Source organism: Argiope bruennichi, chromosome 1 (genome assembly GCF_947563725.1).
Source record: "Argiope bruennichi chromosome 1, qqArgBrue1.1, whole genome shotgun sequence".
Lineage (NCBI taxonomy): Eukaryota > Metazoa > Arthropoda > Arachnida > Araneae > Araneidae > Argiope > Argiope bruennichi.
The window spans coordinates 53,076,861-53,099,307 of NC_079151.1; the positions used below are offsets into that span (position 1 = coordinate 53,076,861).

Here is a 22,447-nt window from a genome sequence, read left to right on the forward strand (position 1 = left end):
TTTCTTTGTCATTTATTATAATCGTAAGTTGCAAAATAAAAATTTAAGATTTATAAACTTTTAATAAAAAAATATTTAGATTAAGTAAGTTAAATATAATCAAAGGCTCCTTATATAAAACTGCATATGCTTGGCTATAAAATTCAAATGAAATAAATCCTACATTTGTTTTCCAATTATATATCAAAAAAATATTTATCTTAATCCTTAATCAAGTTATATAAAGATCTTGTTAAATATTAATAAATTATTTAAATATTGTATCGTACATCTTGCCGACAGAAGAATGAGAACTTTATATTTGTTAATTTAATATTAATGATTTAAACTGAACCGATTTTTTAGTTTAATATTTTTGAAATTAAAAATGCCAAGTGAATGGAAAATTTTAATCTGAACTATATTTTAAATAAGAGTCGATTATTTTTATTTAAAATTAAAACTTAAATAATTCCTTAAAACTTTAGCCATGTATAAAAAAAATCTCTTTGTACTATGAATCATTAAAATGAACACCTTTTTAAAGCAAAAAAGTCAATGGGTTCATCTTAGATTTTGAAAATATTTTCTCTTAATAAATTAAATAGCAGGTTTTAAGTATGCAAGTTAGTATATTGTATTAAAGAAATAGAAGTATATTCTTCAGATGTTTGGAAAGGAAACTTATTTTTACTGGCATACACATTTGATTTTTGCAATGTTAAGCTTTTGAATTGAAATATCAGCATTGTGTTGTATTAAAAAATTTCCACACTGTTTTCAAAAGTTGCATGAATGAAAATGCTCGCTTTTTTGTTTAATATATTGAGTACTTGAAGTAATTTATTTTTAATTCCTATATTTAAGATTACATAAATAACAAAAGCTTCTATTATGAATATAAATTATTGCATCTCACGATTGATTCCGCAACCAAGCAAAATGAATGATTTGAATTTAAAAAAAATGTTAAGCTTTGGGAAAATTTTTCAAATATATTGTTTTTGTATTTAGTTATGTACATAAATAAGAGATTTATTTCAAATTATGGATGCTGGCATATTTAATGCCTAAACTGAAATTATCTAAGTAATGTAATCTTGTACATACAAAATGCCTGCACATTATGTAGTTACTTTCACATGAATAAATTTAAAATTTTTTTTTATAGAATATCTATATTGAATTTCTAAAAAATTTAAAATGCTTATATAAAGGCATGCATAAGTTACCAAGCATTAATTTGATGGGTTTGAATATTGAAATAAATTATAAAATACACCAGTAAAAAAAAAAGTAATGTGTTTGAAAAAGATGGCTATAATATTTTCTCTTCATATATTTGAAGTAATTATTAAAAGTTATTAGTTCTATATTTTGATGAATGTTGCTATTTAAGAACTTGCTAAATTGAAGAAATTTTGCAACTATGACTTCTTTTAACATAAAATATAGAAAATCATTTAAGCTGGATTAGTGAAATTAGGTATACAATATTTATACTAGATTTTTTGGAAAAATCATATTAAGTGAAGTCTATCCATGTATACTTGAAAATTATTTAGAATGAAGTAAAATAATCTTCAGTAATTAAATTATCATCAAAAAGTGAAATTATCATAATAAGTTTTGCAACAAATCCAACAGTGAGGAGTCTATCAAATATTTAGTATATTTGCATGGGTTTGAAAGACTCATAATTGCATGAAATATAATATTTCTGTCCTCCTTTTTGCAATATACAACAATTTATACATACGTGCTATATTATGCAACATATATATTATATTTCAGGTATAATGGGTAATGACAAAGTATTATTGGGAGCAGGAAAGGTTTTATTTTGGATTTAAAAAAAATGTGTATATATATATATAAATATTGAATAGCCATTAAATAATTTTTTGAAACGAGGTATATAAGTTCTGGAAAATTCTCAATAAATTAGAAAATAGAAGTAGGAAGTTGCCATTGTTTTTACATTATTGCCTGAAATTCACAATATTGTTATTTTATTCAGGTTTGTTTGCTAATTTTCATTTTTTTGTAAAATATTTTTAAATGCATGGATTAAGAAAATTCTTAAAAAGTAATATCTATTTTCATTAGTTTTATTTAGGAAAGAAGATTTATTAAATTTCTGAATAATTTTATTACATATTTTAATTAGCTTTTAACCAGCTTCCAATACAACCTGAATACATTCAGTTTTGCAACTCAAAGTTAATTTTTCTAGTTTTATCACATTTAATAATGACATGATACAAGTCAGAATTGGCTTTAAATATAATAATAAAGTAAGTGTAGATGTAAAAGCCAGATACATTCATAAATAAGTTTGAGTTCAAAATTTTAAAAATACAGTAATCTACTTCATAATGACAATTTTCTGAAGATGTATGCATAAAAAATAATTTCTTTAATCAATTATTTCGTTTATATAATAAAACATTTATCTGAAAATTTCAGAAAATCTTAAAACTTTATTTAATTAAAAAAAAAAAAAAAAACTGAAATGAGATTCATACTTTCTGAAAATTTTACAGGTTTTAATAATTATTTTATCCTTTCCTGGAAATGAATACTGTAAATATATAATTGATTGAAATCTTCGTTAAAGTGTGTTTTTTTTTTAAATTTTCCGCCATTATGGTAACTAAACAATCAAGTAGAGTAGTACTTTAGCAACACGTCAGCTAATATTTTTTTGTCGTTGTGCATCTAATACGTGAATTTTGAACAAAAAATTTAAAAATAACAACATATTGATCGAAAAACTAAATTAAAATATGTTATATAATATTTTAGCGCTAATTTTAAAATGATCACAAAAAGAATTTTTCACTTGTTAAAGAACGAATTTTTGAAATAAATATTTTAAAAAAAATCGTCTGCTCTCGAATTCGTAGATATTGTTTGTCTTCATTTTAATGTTAAGTCTACATTTCAAGGGAATTTTTGCACTTCTTTCCGCATTATTTTATGGATCTCTTGCTATTTGGTATAAATTGTTTGTTAAGGAAGAAGGTGAGTGGAATATTTTTCTTTTGCTCGAATTCATATTGTCTGGAAGAATAGCGCTAATAGCTTTCCTATATTCATTCAACTTTGTTTTCCAATCAGTTCTGCTACTTTTTTTCTCTGTATAGTAGGATAATCTTTCGTTTAATAATGCTTGTTATTGAAACATACAACAAAAACTTTTAATTTGCATGGCATACATTTGGGATATCATTCTAATTTGTATACAAATGTATATTATTTTAATTATGATGTAAATTTAGACTTTTAAAAATTGTTCTTCCACTAAAATAGCAGCTGTAGATACCTTAGGCTTAACGAACTCTTCTTCATTAGTATTTCATAGTAGCTTTAACAATTTCATATAACCTCTAATTCTTTTAGTAATTTTTTTGATTGCCGATGTTACAGAGATATAATATTGCATTCAGAAAATTAAAGAACAATTGCGACAAATCTAAATCCGAATATTGTATGAATTTTATTTCTTGGCATTTGAAACTTTCCACATAAAATATAATGAATACTTTGTTAACTTAAAATTATATTTATTATGGGAGAAATTTTGTTAATACATTGTAATTTTTTTTTTTTTTTTAAATTAGATCTCTTGTGTTCTTTTTTTTTTGTAAGCAAGTAATTAGATCTCATTTATGCTTTACGATCACGATTCTCCTTGAATTTTTATATATGGAAAGAAAGTATTTTCCTAGCCTAAGAATGCTAAATTTCAAGGTGTGAGATTTTTTGCATTTTTATTTCTAAATTAGGTTTGTAAAGTGTTATATTTTATAATTATTATATTTTATAATTATATTATATTTTATAATTTATAATTATTTATACGGTTATCAGAAATTTTAAAATTATATATATTAATTAGTCACTTAAACTGATTATATACCTACATATATAAATAGAGAAATTTTAAGTTGAGAGTAAAAATAGTTGAATTTATATGTTATTAATTAACTAAATTATGCACTTCTCAAACAACTGAATGTTGTAATTGCTGTAATAATTATTTGAATCGTCTATGACGATGATAGTAAAGTTCAGATGTATTTTTTGGCCCACAATTTCAATATTTCAGACTTTTTTACTATTGTAAGTTTAAAAAATGTTGAAGTTTTTTCTCCATGCATATTATTATAAACGAATAATAGTTTTTGCTTTATCAGTCATGGCTTGATGTTTTTCCTTTTTTCGTGAATTTCAATAGAAAATAGAAATTTTGCTAGTTTTAGATTAAAAATATTTGCAGTAATAAGTTTTATTCATTCTCTTTTTTATGGGCTATAAACTTTCCATTTAATAAGTTTTCTTAGAATGTTGTTACACTAGTCATATTTGGAGAACAGCCGGCCTGTCGCGATTAATAGTCGTTAACTTTTTTAATTATATATTTTAAGTAACTTGGCCTTAATAGCTTTTTCAGCTTATTTTTAAACTTCAGTTTTGATAATCATATACTTTGCAGAGAGATGAGTTAATACTTTTATTAGAGACTATGCAAGAAGGTTTTGAATAGACCACTTCCATTGGTTAAGTTACATTGACAAATGGAATCCAGTTAAAATCTTAGCAGCGAGCATTGAAGAATACTTTATAGCATTTGTACTGTTGAAACCCTCAAATAAAGCTGAAAAATGCTGACAGGTCATTGTTAATTATAGTTAAATAAGTAAATATGGAATGAGATAAAGATAAAATTAGTTAAGAGACAATTTTAATTGTTTGAAATCTTTTAAAAGTAACAAAATTGAAATGAAGTTGATGCGAAGCTTTAAACAACTTGGATTTAATGTAAATTCAGTGAGTTGCACTTTTTTTTGCAACATAAAGCACAGTTCAATATTTTCATTTAAAAAGATCACAGTTTCAACCTACAGATTTTAGATTTTCTTAGTGGGTAGAAACAATTTTTTTCTGTTGTGAAAGATTGAAATATAAAGAAATTTTGCTGCATTTAAATGATATTGTATACGAGTATATATAGTATACGATATTGTGTACGAATAGTAAAATTTATCCTTTAATAATTCATTAGGCAGTTTTCCAGCTGTAATCGTGACACCTTGAAAGTTTATGGTCGTATACTTGATAAAAAATAGTATTTTTAAAAATTTCTTATTCCATGAACTTGATAATGGATTCTATCCATTGAAAAAAAAAATGTGTTTCCTTAAGGTAAAGTATTTTATATAGGCATACAAAAAATTCAGAAGCATTAAAAAAGGCTCTGCGGTTTTTATTGTGATATTTATACTCTCAACCTGCATATTTAAAAGATAAAGATAAATTTCATTTGTTAATGAAATGATGTTTATTGATCATTCTCTGGTTGAATTTTTGACTTACTCTATATGATTGGATAGGTCTTCTTTTCTCACATACTGAGTTATTGCATACTACGTACTACATACTGTTAAAAATGAAATAAACTGTTTGTTAAAATTAAATTAGAACATTAGAGACATTATAATGAATCGATAATCTGGCCATAAATAAACCTAAGGGCACGATCGCATATTTTCTAAAGTGCGTTTTCAATTCAACAAGAGCTTTTTTTTGGGTGTATTGAATATGACAATTATTCCATTTATGTTGATTGACGATAATTTCAAAGCAAAAATTAATAATGAATTCTAGAGTTCATAAAATAGTGCCACGTTGTCATTTTATAAATACCATAGATATTATAGATCTTTAGTCCCTTCACATCTTCCTTTTAGGTAGATTATTTATAAGAAGATTACTTATTTTAAATGATTCTCATGCTCGGACTTAAAGAAAATTTTTACGAAACTTCACCGATTGAATTTCAATCAGCCTTAGATTGGATGTACGGAGTGTAGATATCTAACCAGTCTAAGATATGCAGTAAGAAACGTAAGAAATCTTACCAGCCTAACATATAATGTAAGGAGTGTACCAATGAGGAGAATTATTTCTATTGGGTTTTAACCGGCATGAGATATATTGTAAAGAAAGCAAAAATATCGGATGATTATTATCTATGCCTTTTAAATTTATTTACATCTAAATAAATTTTAATTGTAAAATTGGTTTCAGAATAAAGGCTTTATTGAAATAGTGGATAACAGCTTTTCTTGCTGACAATCAATACACCCGCTGTCACAACTATGATAGTTACAATCACTGTTGTCGGCTTTTGTTTCGTTATGTTTGCGTCCGTATGTTCTTGAGGAATAATTCCCTCTTCCTAAGTTCTAAATTCAGCTACCACTAGTTACTTTTAATGTTTTGTGAGGATAAGATACCTTATTTTTTGCAGTTAGGCTTTGCAGTATTTAATATAAATCATTAAAAAAACAAAAAAAAAAAAAAACAGACATGGACATATAATTTCTTTGCACATTCTTCTTTCTGAACTATTCCTTTGGCGTTGCCCTATTGCATTGCATGCATGGTTAATGATTTAATTTGTGTATACACACATATGTATACGAAACAACAAATATATGTATAAATGTATAAAAAATATAATTGAAATTTTTTGTTGGTAATAAACTAGCTGATCACCAAACAAGGCAAGTAATAAATGAATAAAGATATGAAAATATAGATTTTCATCTGGCAATAGTATTAAAATAAAAATTAACATCAAATAAATGATTTATATTTTAATTAAGCTAAAAAAATGTTTTGAAATTTGAACATAAATTGACCAGCTTATTTAACTAGGAGGCTCATTATATGTACTGCCTAGTGCCGCAAAATATTTAAATTCGCCACTATGTTGAGTTAAAACTAATCAAAGATACCAGAATAATGGTACAATTTCAAATTTCAGCAAGAAATTTCAATAGAAAAATTATTATGTTGGCTGTGTGATAATTAAAATGCTAGAATAGCGAATGAAATTTCGGAAAGATATAAGGAGTGAATCACTAAATACCCATAAAAGTAATAAAATCTTATACATTATTATATTTTATTATTTTTCAATTATTGTAAAAAGTGAGCCTGATTAAAGTTATATTAATTTGTACAATCTCCTTTCTTTATGGTTACTTTCAAATCTGTATGTAACTGATGCTTTCCAAGAAAATGAAATGCTTCGGATAGGAGAACACTTGAACAAAATCTTTCTTATTTACATTAATTCTATGATATTGAAAAGAACAATGTTTAAAATCCAATGGTGCAATAATTATTTATAAGTCAATGTTCTAAATGAAAATCACGATGTTTTTTCCTTATCTAAGAAGTAAGTGTGCAATAATCTTATTGAAGGATACTCAAACAGCAAAGATACGACGAACGCCGAAACTAATGTCCACATCAACAAATGAGCAAGGATTGGTATCTGAAAGAAAGGTTTCCATTAGTATGACAATATAAAAAAAATAATAGCAAAGATAAAATAAAGTGTGTACAAAAGCAGTTCACTTGATTTCAGGATTTTATAAAATTAATAGGTACTTGAATAGGTTTATTTTGTTAAAGTTTATATTCATAATTCAGTTAACTTCAAACGCATCGCTACAAAAATGAAAAGATCATCCTTTTTTCTCATCATTGTTGCAATATTTCCTTTTCGATTTGTCTTAAGAGAAGATAACTAGAACATTTCATTTCTTCAAATAAATAAGTGATCTTTGACTTTTATTTCAGTAGGTGACTTTCTGCATTCCTAAATTTTCAAATGTGATTATGTCAGGTAGAGGGTAGTGACATCGAAAGTACCATTTATTACGCAGAAAGTAGTAGATTAGGTAAAGGAATAGCAAAAATAAGGGTTTTGTATGGGTGCAGTGAGTTTTAAAGTGGAAATTTTGAGTGTTTAATTACTACACACAGATTCATTTGAAATGCAAATTCTCAGACATTAAAAAAATGTGCTGAGAATTTGCATTGTGCTGATATTCGTGATCAAAGAAATGGATATTGCTGATTGTTTGTCTCTGGAGATGTTGTGGAAAGTATGAAAAAAGTCATTTTGGACTTAGCTATTGTTGATTTATAGTTGATCAAGTCCAATAATCTCCACTATTTTATAAACCTAATTATCTTCGGGAATTTCTTAGTTTATATAGGAACATCATCACAAGCGATAGACTTCACAAGTTGAATACTATTTAATCTGTCCGTTTTATAGAACGGACGTCTAATTTTTGTAGTCTAAAACGGACATTTAATTAGTAGAATGTACTCCTAAATTTTAAAGAAAAAAAAATAGTTGCCGAGAGAACAGGAGAATTCAAACGCCCCGCGTTTGGTGATATTCCGTCTTTCAGTGGTAAGGAGAAGGTAGGATTAGATTCCTAAATATTCTACAATATACATTTTGCGTCTTTTTACAAATATTATGGATGTTTGTCTAATACCTTTGGTATTGCAATTGTTCAAAGTGAATAAGTGTTTTTTTGCTTATCTTTTTTAATTCATTTTGATATAAAAATTAATGTGAATATTTAAAAAAAAATTTATAGTTAATTAAAATGATTTTTTATTTTAAGATAAAAATATCCAAATATTAACTATATTATGGAATAAACTTGTACATACCCATCCCAAGTTGAACAGCAAGCCTTTAGACATGTCAATTTCTTCCATAAATGTGTCATCACTTAAAAAGTACACCTCTAATACTATAGTTTCTATGAGGAAAGCACAGAATGATAGGCGAGCAATTGGCTTAAGCATCGGATACGAAAGTAATTTATTGATAAACCCTGAAAAGAATCACGAATTTTTTAAAAAATGTATATTAACTGTTGTAACTATACTGATTAATGAAGAAAAAATAATAACATTATAAAGAACTAAATTTTATAACAAAAATGAAAGATAAACTTCTTAGCATTAATACATTGGTTAATTCAACTTTCCTAATTGCTTTTGGTAAACTGATTGAGATTTAAAAGATTTCAATAATCATTTTCTGTATTCTAACTGCAATCTGTTACTTTTTTATAGTATTCAGCCTTGATGACGGAGAATCAAACTATGCAAACTTCAGATTTGTAAATCAGCGAAACCTCTCAAATTGTGTGTGTATTAGGTGAGTGCAAAAGTTCTACCCGTTTTTGGATATGCAAATTTGCAATGGAATTGACGTGACACATAACATTGTAATGACGCAAATCGTCAGCCAATCAAATGTGTGGATACCTCACATATAAATACATCATGTCTCGCAAAGTGAATCATCTCAAAAAAAAATCTCAGGTGTAACATGGAGAACGAGATGGAGCATATAAGTCACTGTTTGTTAAACGAGTTCGATAAAAAGAGTGCGGCAACCGCAGCATGTCGCATTGTTTGTCAAGTTTATGGGGAGGATGTAATAGACGAAAGCACATGTCGTCGACGGTTTCGTAAATTTTGGGAAGTCGACAGAAGCTATTAAGGTCAGTCTAGGAGTGGATTGCCATCACACGTTGGAGAAGACAATATGGACCAAGCCATAAGGAACAGCCCATACCCATCCATGGAAGAATTAGCAGAGACTTTCAACTTACACCGAACGATGGTTAAGAGACGACTGGTTAAATTGGGTTTTACGATAAAGTTGAATTGTTGTGTTCCACATAAACTGACCACTTATCAACGGGGTGACCGAATCGCCACCTGTGTTTTCTTTGTTTCTGGTACAAAAACTACCTATTCTTGTTACGAATTGTGACAGGAGATGAGAAGTGGTTTATGTACCGTATCGTACAGCTTCGTAGGACTGTATGTCGCCCTTCTGATCCGCTTGCATCGACTAAATTTCATCTCAACTAGGTGTTATTGAGTTTGTGGCGGGATGTGCAGGGAATAATTTATTAGGAGGTCCTGCCACTTAACCAAACTATCAAGGGTGTCTTCTACTGTCTACATTTAGACAGGCTGCATTCAAATTTGGTAGTAAAGAGGCCAGGTCTCATCAATCGTCGTGGTGTTATCCTTCATCAGGATAATGCTAGGCTACATGCTGTTGCCATCACTCGCTAATAGTTACTGGGCTTCATTGGGAGGTTTTATCCCACCCACCCTATTCTTCTGACTTGGCACCAACTGACTATCACCTATTTCGTGCGTTGGACAATTCCTTCAGTCAGAAATTTTTTGATAATCTTGATGCCGTGAAAACTGTCATCCAAGACTTTTTTGACTCGATACTGCCGGAATTTTACTGCCGTAGGATTCATCTCTTACCAGAAAAGTGGCAAGAGGTCATAGAAGCAATAGGGATTATACACAATAGTAGGTACTGTTCATTTTGCGTTTTTTTGCTGTTCTTTAAAGGAAATAAAAGCGTTTAGAACCTTTGCACTCACCCAATATATATATATATATATATATATATATATATATATATATATATATATATATATATATATATATATATATATATATATATATATATATACATACAAAAGTAATAAAAACCAAATTCATAGGAAAAAAATAAAAATTAAACCAAAAAAAGAAACCGGCCTGAAGATTTTTTCAAGGGTCACCCTCAGGTAGGGATTCAAAAAAAGGGATTTCTTCTATGAAGGAATGCTGACTAAACAATCTAATAACGATTCCTCGTGACCCGAAAATCAACTGGAATTAGGCCTAAGAGATATACCATTTAAAAGGAAAGGAAAATACAAAATAATAAATTAGAAGAATACATCCACTAATAAGCAAAAATACAATAACAAAAATTACATAAAACAACCATATTCAATTCAAACCACTAATGAAATAAAAAAGACATTTCATCCAGTACATAACACGCTATAGGACTCTGTACACCTCCTGTTATTTTTTGATCACCCTGTATATATACATAATATAATATTCCATTAACTTTTGACTCATGTCCTACAATTATAAAAAGCGTCTTTATTTATTTTTTTTCCATTTTTTTTCTTGGCTATCCTAGTATGATGAAATATTGTTCATCCTTCAGTAAAGTCAGATTGTAAAATATTTTTGCAAACTACTATGCTTACAGAATAAAAAAGTATTAATTTAGTATTTTTATAACTATTTAATCATTCATTTGGCATAAAAAATCTGCTTTTTTTATTACAAACCTATCGGAATGTTTGTAATAAAACTTTACATCCAAAATTTTTGCTTTAAAATTTGAATATTTGAATAATTAAAATTATGAGCCTTAAAAATCCCAGCATTTGAAATCTGAATACTATACATTTCTCACTAATCGTTTCTTTAAGTAACAAATACTCTTAAGTCAAGGGAATTTTGATACATACATAAGAAAAACTTATGCAGATAATCAGGTCTATTTGAGGTTTCAAGATTTACTTGAAAATTATTTAGATTTTTTATCTACAACAAATATTCTAATCTTATTGAATGGAAGTAAGAAAAAAGTGGAACACTTGCAATTCAAAATCTTTGTTTAATTTGGATATTTTGGTTCTTGAGAATTAATCAACCAAATTATTACCCATACAACTACCAAAAATTAACAATAGTTTAAATTCTAAAATTAAAGGTCTTAAAATGATTACAAGGTTTGTTCAAATGAAAAAGTACGAAACGACACTGTGGGTATATATGAAGACTTTATTCAAAGGCTTGAGCACAACGATCCCATTGATTAACGAGCCGTAGCATTCCTTATTCCCAGAATTCCTGTGGCCGTGACGAGACCCAATCCATCACAGCGTCCTTGAGTTCACCGTCCATGGTTCGCTACTTATTGAATTCCTCGAGCACAGAAGAACCATTAACTGCGATGTGCACTATGAGACACTTCAAAAACTATGCAGGTCCATCAAGAACAAAAGAACGGGACTTTTCACGGAGGGTGTGGTTCTGTTCCATGATAACACGCGTCCCCACGTCTCCAGGTTCACACATGCGGAACTCACCAAGTTCAAGTAGGAGCAGTTCGACCATCCTTCCTTCTGCCCGGACATGTCGCCCTGCGATTTTCATGTGTTTGGTTCCCTGAAGGGGAAAAAAAAAACCCGCAAAGGAAAGCGTTTTAACCTACACGGCGAACTCAAGGACGCTGTGATGGACTGGGTCTCGTCACGGTTACAGGAATTCTGGGGAACAAGGAATCCTTCGGCTCGTTAATCAGTGGGGTCGTTGAGTTCAGGCCTATGAGTATACTTTAAATAAAGTATAAAGTAAAGTATACCCACAGTGTCGTTTCGTATCTTTTCATTCGAACCTTGTATTATTATTATTGAAATGATTATTCTTAATTTTTTATTTTTGCATACTTATAAATTGTATGTAAAAATCTAATTAATGCATTTAAAAAAATTATTGGAAAGAATTTGCAGTAAAACATTAATATAACTCACCTCCTTGTTTCGTGGCGCAAACAAAAACAATCCATGAGAAACTGCAAGAAAATACAAGACCTTTAAGTCCGTTATAGACAGCCGATTCCCAAACAGATTCTTCTCTGTTCTCGAGAGCGAAAAGACAGAACCATATCTGAATGGCATAAATGATCCATCCAAAAGTCAAAGTCAGCTGTAGAAAAAGGTAGATGCTATAGATAAGTTATAAAGTAAGAAACTTTCAAAATAAAACCTATTTCATAGTTTCATTACCATCTTGTGTAAAAGGCATTTACTGGAGAATTTGCATTATTTGACGAATTAATGTCCGATTAGCGGCTGACTAGGCCAAAACCTAATGCCACTGGGTTGAGGGATGGCGGGCAAATCAATAAAAAGGATCCAATTAACCTGACAAATTACTTTATGAAAAATAGAAATTCTATGAATTAAGAAATACTTAGGTAACATGAACACTTTTTCAAATACAAACTGTTCTTGATTTCGTCGTTCCATCCTGTCCTATTTTTTTTTTTTTTGAAATTGTTTATGAACACTGAGCATCTGCGCATTTGTGTGTGATAAATTGAGAACATAGGTATCCTACAAACTAGAGGCAACTATGCCAATAATAAAGCAAATGTGTATCTCTATGCACTTTAGTGTTTTCAAGGTAAGCTGTTTGATCTAGAATCCTCCAATTTTCACAAATATACTTTGCAAGGTGAAAATATGACTTCAGAGAGTTTTAAAAAATCAGAATTAAAAATTAAAATTGTTAAAAAAGTAAGCTTATTCTGGCATTTCCCGGCAATTTACAAAAAAGTAAGCGCATGTAAAAATGAAAGAACGTAAATAATATTCCTTTTTAATGAAACCTCTTTAATTATTATGCAAAGTTTTCCTAAATTTCTACTCCAAGTAATCCCTAAATTATATTAAATGCAAACAGAATTGCAATCAAATGTAGACTGTTTTCATGTTTCATGGAATATTTAATAGCGTGATTTTTTGTTGAAAAGTAAAGATTCTGCTGATTATCTGAACATTTTGCTCACTATGTATTAAACATAAAGAAGAATGTGTCTAGTTGTGCATTAACTCTCTTCAGGACAGTCTGTTCGATTGAGGGCAACGAAATTTGGCAAGGATATTCTTTGGAAGGTGGAAATAAGCAATTAAAGCGCATTTGGATGGAATTTTTTTCTAGAATTTTAATTGTTTTAAAATTTAATGAAATTTTTATTAAAACGAATTTTCTGTCTCTATCTTCTAAAAATATCATTGCATAAAAAAAAATTTTGCACCATCATAGCTTAAAAAAATAATCTCTTCAACTGTTCCTATTTAATTGCCGTAAAAGCTTCATCATCTTTGAATTAATTTTTAAATGTATTAAATGTATTTAATGTAATTTTTACAATAACATTTTATTTGTTGTAAAGGAACTCAAATCATTTTCATGGTTCCTAAAAATATTTCATCCTGTATTTTTCTTCCATTTTTGATAATCAAGATATGGATATTTGCCTTATTTTTGCATACTGAATTTGTTTAAAGTAGGCCTTGAAGAAGATTTCCACGTTTTTTTAGAAGCTGTTCGACAGCTACAGTTAAGGTTTAATTTTAGAAGGGAAGAGTGGTCATAAACTTTTAAAGATCATTACTTTTAAAGACAAGTGCTTTTCAGTAATACGTTTGGATGTAAAAACAAAACATACCATTGCTCTTCTAGCTTTGAAATCCTTTTTTTATGGCACATTGGATATTTTAATAAATTGGGAAGTATGAATATTTCTCTCATATATTATAGAATTATATTTTTATTCTTATACCTTTTAAACATGTTTCGATATTATTAATATTTGATTGGATTTCTTTAAATTTATTCATTTCCTATTTAAAATTAAAATTTTGGATAAAAGGTTAATAAATTAAGGTTATATGCATAACAAAAAGAACATCACAGTCTAAGGTGTTTTAAAAGGTATGAGTTACGTATCTGTCGAAATTTGAAATTTAAGAAATATTTTGCTGGCGAGGATATAAAGACTATATTATCCCTGAAAGATTTCATTAATTTTTGCAGCCATTAAGGTAGTTGATCGTTAATGGCAATTAGTAATAAATGAATAAAAAGATGAAAATATGGATTTATATGGGGCACTATGACTAAAATAAAAATTGACCTGAAATAAATTATATAATATTGTTGCTAAGTCGGTCTTCCCATGCACATGCTTACCATTGAGCCAGCAATTCTGTCACGAGGTGATTATGGAAAAATAAAAAATGAAAAATAATTGATCCCGACATGATTTGAGCTAAGAATAAAGCTGTTGATTTAAATCCCGATGAATGTTTTGATTTTCAAATTTGATAATGAATATTTTACAACTATTCTAATGATGAATGAATGATAGTGCAACCAATTTCTGAAAATCATTATCATTTCTCCTTCATTAAAGACGACTCGTTATAAATAAAGAAAAAGGAAATGTGGATTTTTATGGTATAATATGAATAAAATAAAAATATAATTTTTTTGATCGAATTAAAAATTGATGAAAGGTGAAACTAAAATGATCAGTTTATTAAATGAAAAACCTAATGATGTGAACTGTCTAGAACCGTCAAATGTCGAAATTTCCTGCTGTGTGCTTTGAAAATTTCTTATTGAAACAATAGAAGATACCAAAATAAAAAGAGTTTTGAAGATTTGGATTTCAATGGCGAAAGAATGTTTCTGCTTACTGTGAGATATTTGAGAAGCTATAATCAAGTATGAAATTTTAGAGAATCAACCAGCCGCACTTTCCAAAGTTATGAAGGCGTTTCTAGGCTTTCATTCATAGCTAATAATAAATTTAATTCAAGTTAAGTTTTAGTCCTCAGGTGAACTTCACTACACCTATCATCTAACATTTAACTACAGGTTGTCACGTTGTCGGGGGAATCGCGAGTATGTGGATGTGAGATTACTGCATAAGAAAGTAGACAGTTTTTTGTTGGTTAAAGTAATTTTGTAAGGCCGAGGTACTTCACTAATGAGATGTACCTCCTCCGGGAGATTTTATATCATGGCCAGTGCTGGCCTTCATGGTACTATATCAACTTCACTTCGCCATGTTACCACATGCTAATGGTCATTCACATTATTCCGGGTACTTTGTAAAAATAGGGTTGCTTTCTTTGTATGGTTATGCTGTGCTGTGACATCGCATCTTTTTCCTTCCTGCAGCACTCGCAATGAATTATTAAATCAAACGATAATTTGACGAATATCGTATAAGTATAAATTCACTCCATTCTGCTTTGCATGATAGACAAAATAAAAATTTCTCTTTATATACCCTCCCCCACACCAAATGTTTTATATTAGATGCTGACTAAAGATCTCTCTTTATGACTTCAGAATTTGAATAAAGACAAAGTGATTTCTTTTGTACATCATTATTAACCTCTTTTAGAGCACAGTTCACGTATGGACGTCACGATCAATGACGTTGCAGGGTTAATTTGATAATTACAAACAGTTGTGAAGCATTTGGTATTCAGTAGGATTTCATATAGACATATTTCACTAAGCTGTAGCATCAAGATGGAATCGTGGATGATTAGGAAAAATAATGGATTACCTGTTCCTTATGCCTGCATAATATATTCGTAATTTATTTTTATAAATAACGCTTCAAATAAAAAAAAATTAGGTTATGCAAAATATGTGTTTTTATAAAATACAGATCAGCATTATTATACAGAGTGAGAGCCGATATTTATTAATAAAGAGCCCAAATTGAATATGGAAAAAATGAAGTTCATAGTTATTTATCGTTAGAAATTATTTTCATTGATATAAAAATAATGGAGAGAACGTAGAAATTTTTTTTATTACCAAACTGTTTTTCTCGGAAAGTTTCCTCCGATGCAAATAATATCCAAGTAATATGCCAATAATATAAGGAGTTAATTTTACGTAAGTTTTCTGATGCATTTCATCAACCATTTGCCAAACCCTGAAAAAAATATGAAATCTGTCTTAAAATGATAAATTCATTCCAGATTTTGTTTTGTAGCGTATATATATATATATATATATATATATATATATATATATATATATATATATATATATATATATATCATGTCTTGGAATATTACAAATCAGGTTAAATATTTTATGGAATTTAGTCTCTTAAAAGCTTTATCATCAAAATATTTTTAAGTTACGTATATTGATTACCATAAATATTATATTATTATAGATGTATTATATAGTTATGTTCCTTATACTATGCTTCTTTCTAATTTTCTATCAGCCCTTTTAAAATTTGAACTTCGTATTGAAGCGAAAGTGATTATATTTCATTGTTTCGATTGTTTTCGATTTCTACATTGGCAATTTGATAAATCAGTAAAGAGATAAAACTTCTGCTGAGGGAAATTTTATTCACTGACCAGTTCAGCAATAAAATAAATAAATAAATGGAGCAAAAAAACTTACAATGTACCTGAAAAGCAATGAATTAAAAATAAATAAAACAATTTTGAACATCATTGTTTTATATGAAAGAAACAATAAAGATCTCAAAAAGTTTAAAAAAGATAAGTGAATTAAAATCTGGTTTGCAGGAAATTTAATTTCAGTTTTCAAGAAAAAAAGATTAATGTTCAGAAAATTTTGAAATTTCAGTAAATCACCTCGAAAGTATAAAAAAAAAACAATAATAAGTATTTGCTCTTTTGAGAGTGCAAGGATTTTTTTCTAAAACCATTAGAAACTATACCAGGAGCAAATCTGTGCGAAGAAACTCTCAAGCTAGTACAAAACATTAAATTAAAAAAATTTCCGTATTAAATTTTGAAATTCGAGCTTCGAGGTACATTGAGTCATCATACTACCTGTGTGTAGCATTTCATGCTTATGAGTGCGATAGATTTGTTGGACGCCGCAGACACACATACATGCACACACATTTTGACGCATAGACTAATGCTTCCTTTTATATCTCATTTCTAATTAATATTAATTCTCAATAATATTACTTATTGAGAAACAAGGAGTGCTCGTGTAGTTTTTTTTAGTTCATGAGAAAAATTCCATGCCAAAATTCCTGTGTTTCCATGCAGGAAATTTTTCTTGGATTTTTCTTATAAGGGCAGTTATATTTTAGAAGTTTTTACAGCAAACACAATTTTGTCAAAGAATTCTCTTGCAATTATTTTCTTTTCTAATCAATTAAATGACTCACCGTATACTTAGTTCGTCAATATTTAGATTTTTTGGCAGCGTGGCAAATATTTTATGTTTTTTAGATGTTATAAAGGTTGCATAACATGAACCCCAGATAGTGACGACTGACAAAATGTATCCAATTCTCGGCCATCTGAAATTAAAAAAAAAGCTTTAATATACAAAAAGATAGAACTCGAAACTTTTAATTTTATGTACAGAAAATTAGTTACTGGAATTCTGAGAAATTGTGCATTTTCAAGCCGGTAACTGGACATAATGAGCTGCCTTTTTTCATTTCATATTGCAAGGACGTTCTGCAGGAACTTTCCCCACTGAAAAAATCTCTAAACTTTTATCTTCTGAAGTGAATAACTCATCACAACACCTGGATGTCGTTTAAACCTTTTTGAGAGCTCAATGTTAGGAAACCAAAAGATATATCTGGGAGTCGATATTTGGTTTTTTATTTTCTCATATCAAAAGTATTCAAAGACCAAATATTGTAAGCACACACACACAAAAGAAAATTGATATAGAGAATTTAATGTATTTACAAATTTCAGACAGTAAGAAAATTATTTTGGAATTATGTCTACTAGATTATTTGTCTGCGAACCTGATACGTCAAAAACTCAATCAGCTCTATGGATAAAATTTTGAATTTGTCTTTGTCATCAAAATTATACATGTGTATTCATTTTTGTATTAAATTCGTCATCAATTCCGTTCATCAAGTTGATCGACTGTTATCCATTTATATATTTTCTTATTGTTAAGAAGATATTTAAAATCGAAAATGACATTTAAATGAAATTTTTTATAAGATTCTGTGATTAGAAATATAAATCTGTTTAAGATATGGACTCAATAGGTCGGAAAGAACGTTTCCAAAACAATTACACGGTTTTCTTCCTTACGTTATGAATTACAAAATGCGTTGGTTGCTTGCAGTGTTGGAACAATGGCGAATATTATGCGATGGTCTTCAGCAGAAACTCGTATAAGGAGCGATTTCAGTCTGATATTACCTGCACAGAAACGTGTATGTGGTCTTCTGCTTTGAATCTTTAAAACTTAAACAAGGGCATCATTTACTGAAGAATAAAGTTAAGTAAAAAACTGAAATGGGTCGACGATCACGCCCTTTGAGGAATGAATTTTCAGCCGGCGTCCTGGCATAGGGGTATCGCGTCTTCCCCGTGATCTGGGTGTCCTGGGTTCCGGTTTAGGCATGGTTTTTCATCCGTTGTTCTATCTGTGAGATGTGTGAATATGTCCTCCTATAAAAAGGGTTTGTGCAAGCGAATGAGTGATGCGTGAGTAGCAAAGTCGTACTCTTGGCCCTAGTTGGCGCTTCTATAAAAACAAGAGACGCTCACCCACCGGCTAAAATCGCTTTCTTCGTAAGAGCGGGCTTGTCCATGGCAAGTGTCATAAGAAACAACAAAAACATGAATTTTCAAAACAATTCATTAGTTTAAAAGATGTCTCTCAAACTGAGTCTTCGAGAATGCACTCACCTGTTCAAAGGAATCATAAATAAAGGACTAATCACATACAACTGCATAACGCATCCGAGGAACCAAGTCATGCTCATACACTGAAAAGAACAAATTGAAGAACTAAATTAGCTGTTTAAGAAACAAAGCTCCCGATACATAAATTGTTACAAAACAAGAACATGCTCATTCAAGCATTTATATAATGATATTAGAAACATATTTTTGATTATATCTTTGTTTTGATTAATTACTAAAAAATTAATTATTTTGACACTTACTGAAGCACGCAAAATTGGGCTTATTAGATGTATTTTGCATACCGAGAAGTAAAAACACACACACACACACACACACACACACACACACACACACACACACACACACACACACACACACACACACACACACACACACACACACACACACAAATTTTGTTTTGGAAAAAATAAAGAATTTTAATTTTATTTTAATTCTTTCATTTGTTTTACACATTCCAAAAATAAGTTATGTGTTTCTGTTGATAATATAAAGTTGTATATTGTAGGGATAACCAATTTTAGTAAAACACAATTAAATAAAACAATACACAAATTTAAAGCATATAGGATAATTCTATTACCTGATTGTGATGTGCAATGAAATTATTTATATATAAAAAATTCCATATCCAATTTTTTCTGCACACTGGATTTGTATCGTAAGTTGGCCATACTGGGCTGGAATTTATGTATGTGAAGAGAGTGGTATAGAATCCCAGTACAGCCATGTACACTGGTGTAATTCTGTAAAAAAGAATGAGTTATAAATAAAGACAGAGGAATGAAATCCCATCATAATTATTAATCTATGTAAAATAAAAAAAAAATATAAAAAGTCAAAAGTATTTGCCTTTGTGTACTGTAAGATATGTGTAATTAATCAATATTTAGTTAATAATGTTGTTTTTTTTTTGAAAATTTTGAATGTCTTTCTTTTTAAATATACATGGTGTCACTTATTGAAATTTCAAAATACTATGCTTAATACAGAAACTTAATATCACAAGATTCCCAAGCCCACTATCTGACGATATGACATATATTTATTGTTAATGCAGATGTCATTTATGTATCTGTTTATTTAAAATAATAAAGGCAATCAGTGAATCAGTCTGTCACCCCAAACGATTGATCCAGTTTCCCTAATTATTATTTAATATGAAATATCATGATCTCTAGATATGCCACTAAGGGTTATCTGATATCTCCCCATCTCCATCTTTCAGAGTAATTAAAAATAGACTTTATTTCACCATACATTCTCTGTGGGGAAAAACTGTGACGCAATTCTCCACCAACAAGCACTGAACAAATTTCGATAATTTTCATTTCATACGGTTGCTGATGATCTTTAAATAATCGTAAGGTCTGCTTATCTTCCATTGTTTTCCATTTTGAGATCAATGTTACCACATTTTTAAAGTACTGGCGTCCTGGAATGGGGGTAGCGCGTCTTCCTATTGATCTGGGCTTTCTGGGTTCGAGTCCCGGTTCGAGCATGGTTGTTCTTTCTCTCTTCTTTCTGTGAGATGTTCGAATGTGCCCCTCTGTAAAAAGGGGTTGTGCAAGCGAATGAGTGATTCGTGAGTGGCAAAGTCGTACTCTTGGCCCTAGTTGGTGCTGCTAAAACAAGAGACGTTCCTTATCCGCTTACATCGCTGTCTTCCTAACAGCGGGCTTGTCCATGGAAAGTCCCATAAGAAACAACAACATTTTCAAAAAGGTGAAATTAATTGACGATGAAAATTGGTTGATGCTGCTGATCCCGGCAAACTTTTATTTTGCTATATCTTTCGAAAATAGAAGTGGCTGGAGAAAGTTATGCTTGATGAAGTATCTGGAAATCATAAAATTTCAAATGAAATAAATGTTGACATATTAATATTTTATCTAGGAGTTGTCGTTAGGTTCTTTTTCAAAGTATTCCAACTTCCACACACAGAAAATGAACATTGAAGTAGAGTTTTATATTTTTATTGAAAATAGACGGAGGAAAAAGGTGTAAAAAAAATGTTGACCATATTTAGGTATTATCAACTTCAGGGGGGGGGGAGGATGGGAAATCTGTGCAGTGATTGTGACTGGGTGAGTGATTAAGTGGACAGATGGATGGCTTTGCGAGTTATTTGATATATTTAGATGGTAGGCGATTCTTTAATCATCGGGGCTACTATTTATTATGTTTAAATATCAATTTAAACAATTATTTATATGGCATCTTATTTGAAAATAATTTATTTATCCATATAAACTTTACTGAACTACATATGGATGTTATTTATTGCTCGAAAATAATGAATTACCGACTGTTAAATTAACGCTTTGTTGTTTATTATCTAAAAGAATAATTGTCTAATAATATTTCTTGTATTTTACTAAATTACTGATTAGAGAATTGACCTAAAGTGTATTTTCTTTTGAAATTAAATTATCATTTTATAAATTTTATTAAATATATAAAATTAGTTTTTAAAGATGTATGAATAAAAGCATAAAAATTTTAATTCATATTGTTTTTGAAAAGAAAAAATATCTTAGTACAAAAGGATAAATTGATATGAACCATATAAGCCACATATGTTTTACATACATTTTCATAAAATGCAGCCAAAATTTTAAATAATAACCATAGAGTATTGGAACTCCAGCGTTTCATAATGATAAATGCAAAAAATTAATTCTGTATTATTTTACGCAATTTTAATTAACCATTGATTAGTATATTATACTTCTTTTTGACATAAATTAGATGTAGTGGTCGTCTCTCGGGGACACATTTCGCTTGGAAGGAAAGCACAATATATGAGACAGGCAGTATCTGTTTGAATTTATGCAAATTCAAAGATTCTTTAATTTGTAAATATGAATACCTTTCGTGATATATTACTTTTTTTAAATTGTTAAATTTACTTGTGCGTATTTAATAGCAGATAAGTACATATATTTGTTTCTTCAAGAAACCAAATTTCTACAGCTACGAAAATGTTAAAATTTATCAACTCCCTTTCCTCCAAAATATGGTATACATTCAAAAGAAATTTACAATTTCAGTTAAATAGCTTAAGCTTGTGATAATAATAATTTTGAAATACAACTTTATTTTAATGGATTTAGCCTTCTTCGGCGCATCCTGGGAACACGGTATATTTGGTGATAACTGCCCCTCGCGATGGAATTTTTTCTTTTTAAGGTGATGGATTTCATAAGAATGTCCTCTGTGAGACAACATAATTTATTGCATATACGTTTGAAAAGATACACAAACGCTAGCATATGTGTCTTTGTCTAATTTTTATGAGAGAGTTGACCGCATTAAATTAACTCTTCGATCGTATTTCTGATACATTTTTAATACACAATTTATAGTCATTTTCAGTTGAATGTCTTGATTTG

At 29.2% G+C, this 22,447-nt stretch overlaps 1 protein-coding gene across 2 annotated transcripts in view; it reads right to left on the reverse strand.

Moving 5' to 3' along the window:
* Positions 1 to 6,994: 6,994 nt before the first annotated feature.
* The window catches only part of LOC129964331 (nose resistant to fluoxetine protein 6-like), a 46,356-nt gene continuing 30,903 nt past the window's right edge, over positions 6,995 to 22,447 (reverse strand). For both annotated transcript variants that reach the window (XM_056079091.1, XM_056079090.1), the window contains exons 8-14: positions 19,636 to 19,798; positions 19,035 to 19,114; positions 17,531 to 17,665; positions 16,174 to 16,294; positions 12,297 to 12,471; positions 8,536 to 8,702; positions 6,995 to 7,333 (exon numbers count right to left, since the gene is read on the reverse strand). In XM_056079091.1, coding sequence (XP_055935066.1) covers positions 7,208 to 7,333; positions 8,536 to 8,702; positions 12,297 to 12,471; positions 16,174 to 16,294; positions 17,531 to 17,665; positions 19,035 to 19,114; positions 19,636 to 19,798 — 967 coding nt within the window. In that variant the 3' untranslated portion in view covers positions 6,995 to 7,207. The remainder of the gene's footprint in view (positions 7,334 to 8,535; positions 8,703 to 12,296; positions 12,472 to 16,173; positions 16,295 to 17,530; positions 17,666 to 19,034; positions 19,115 to 19,635; positions 19,799 to 22,447) is intronic.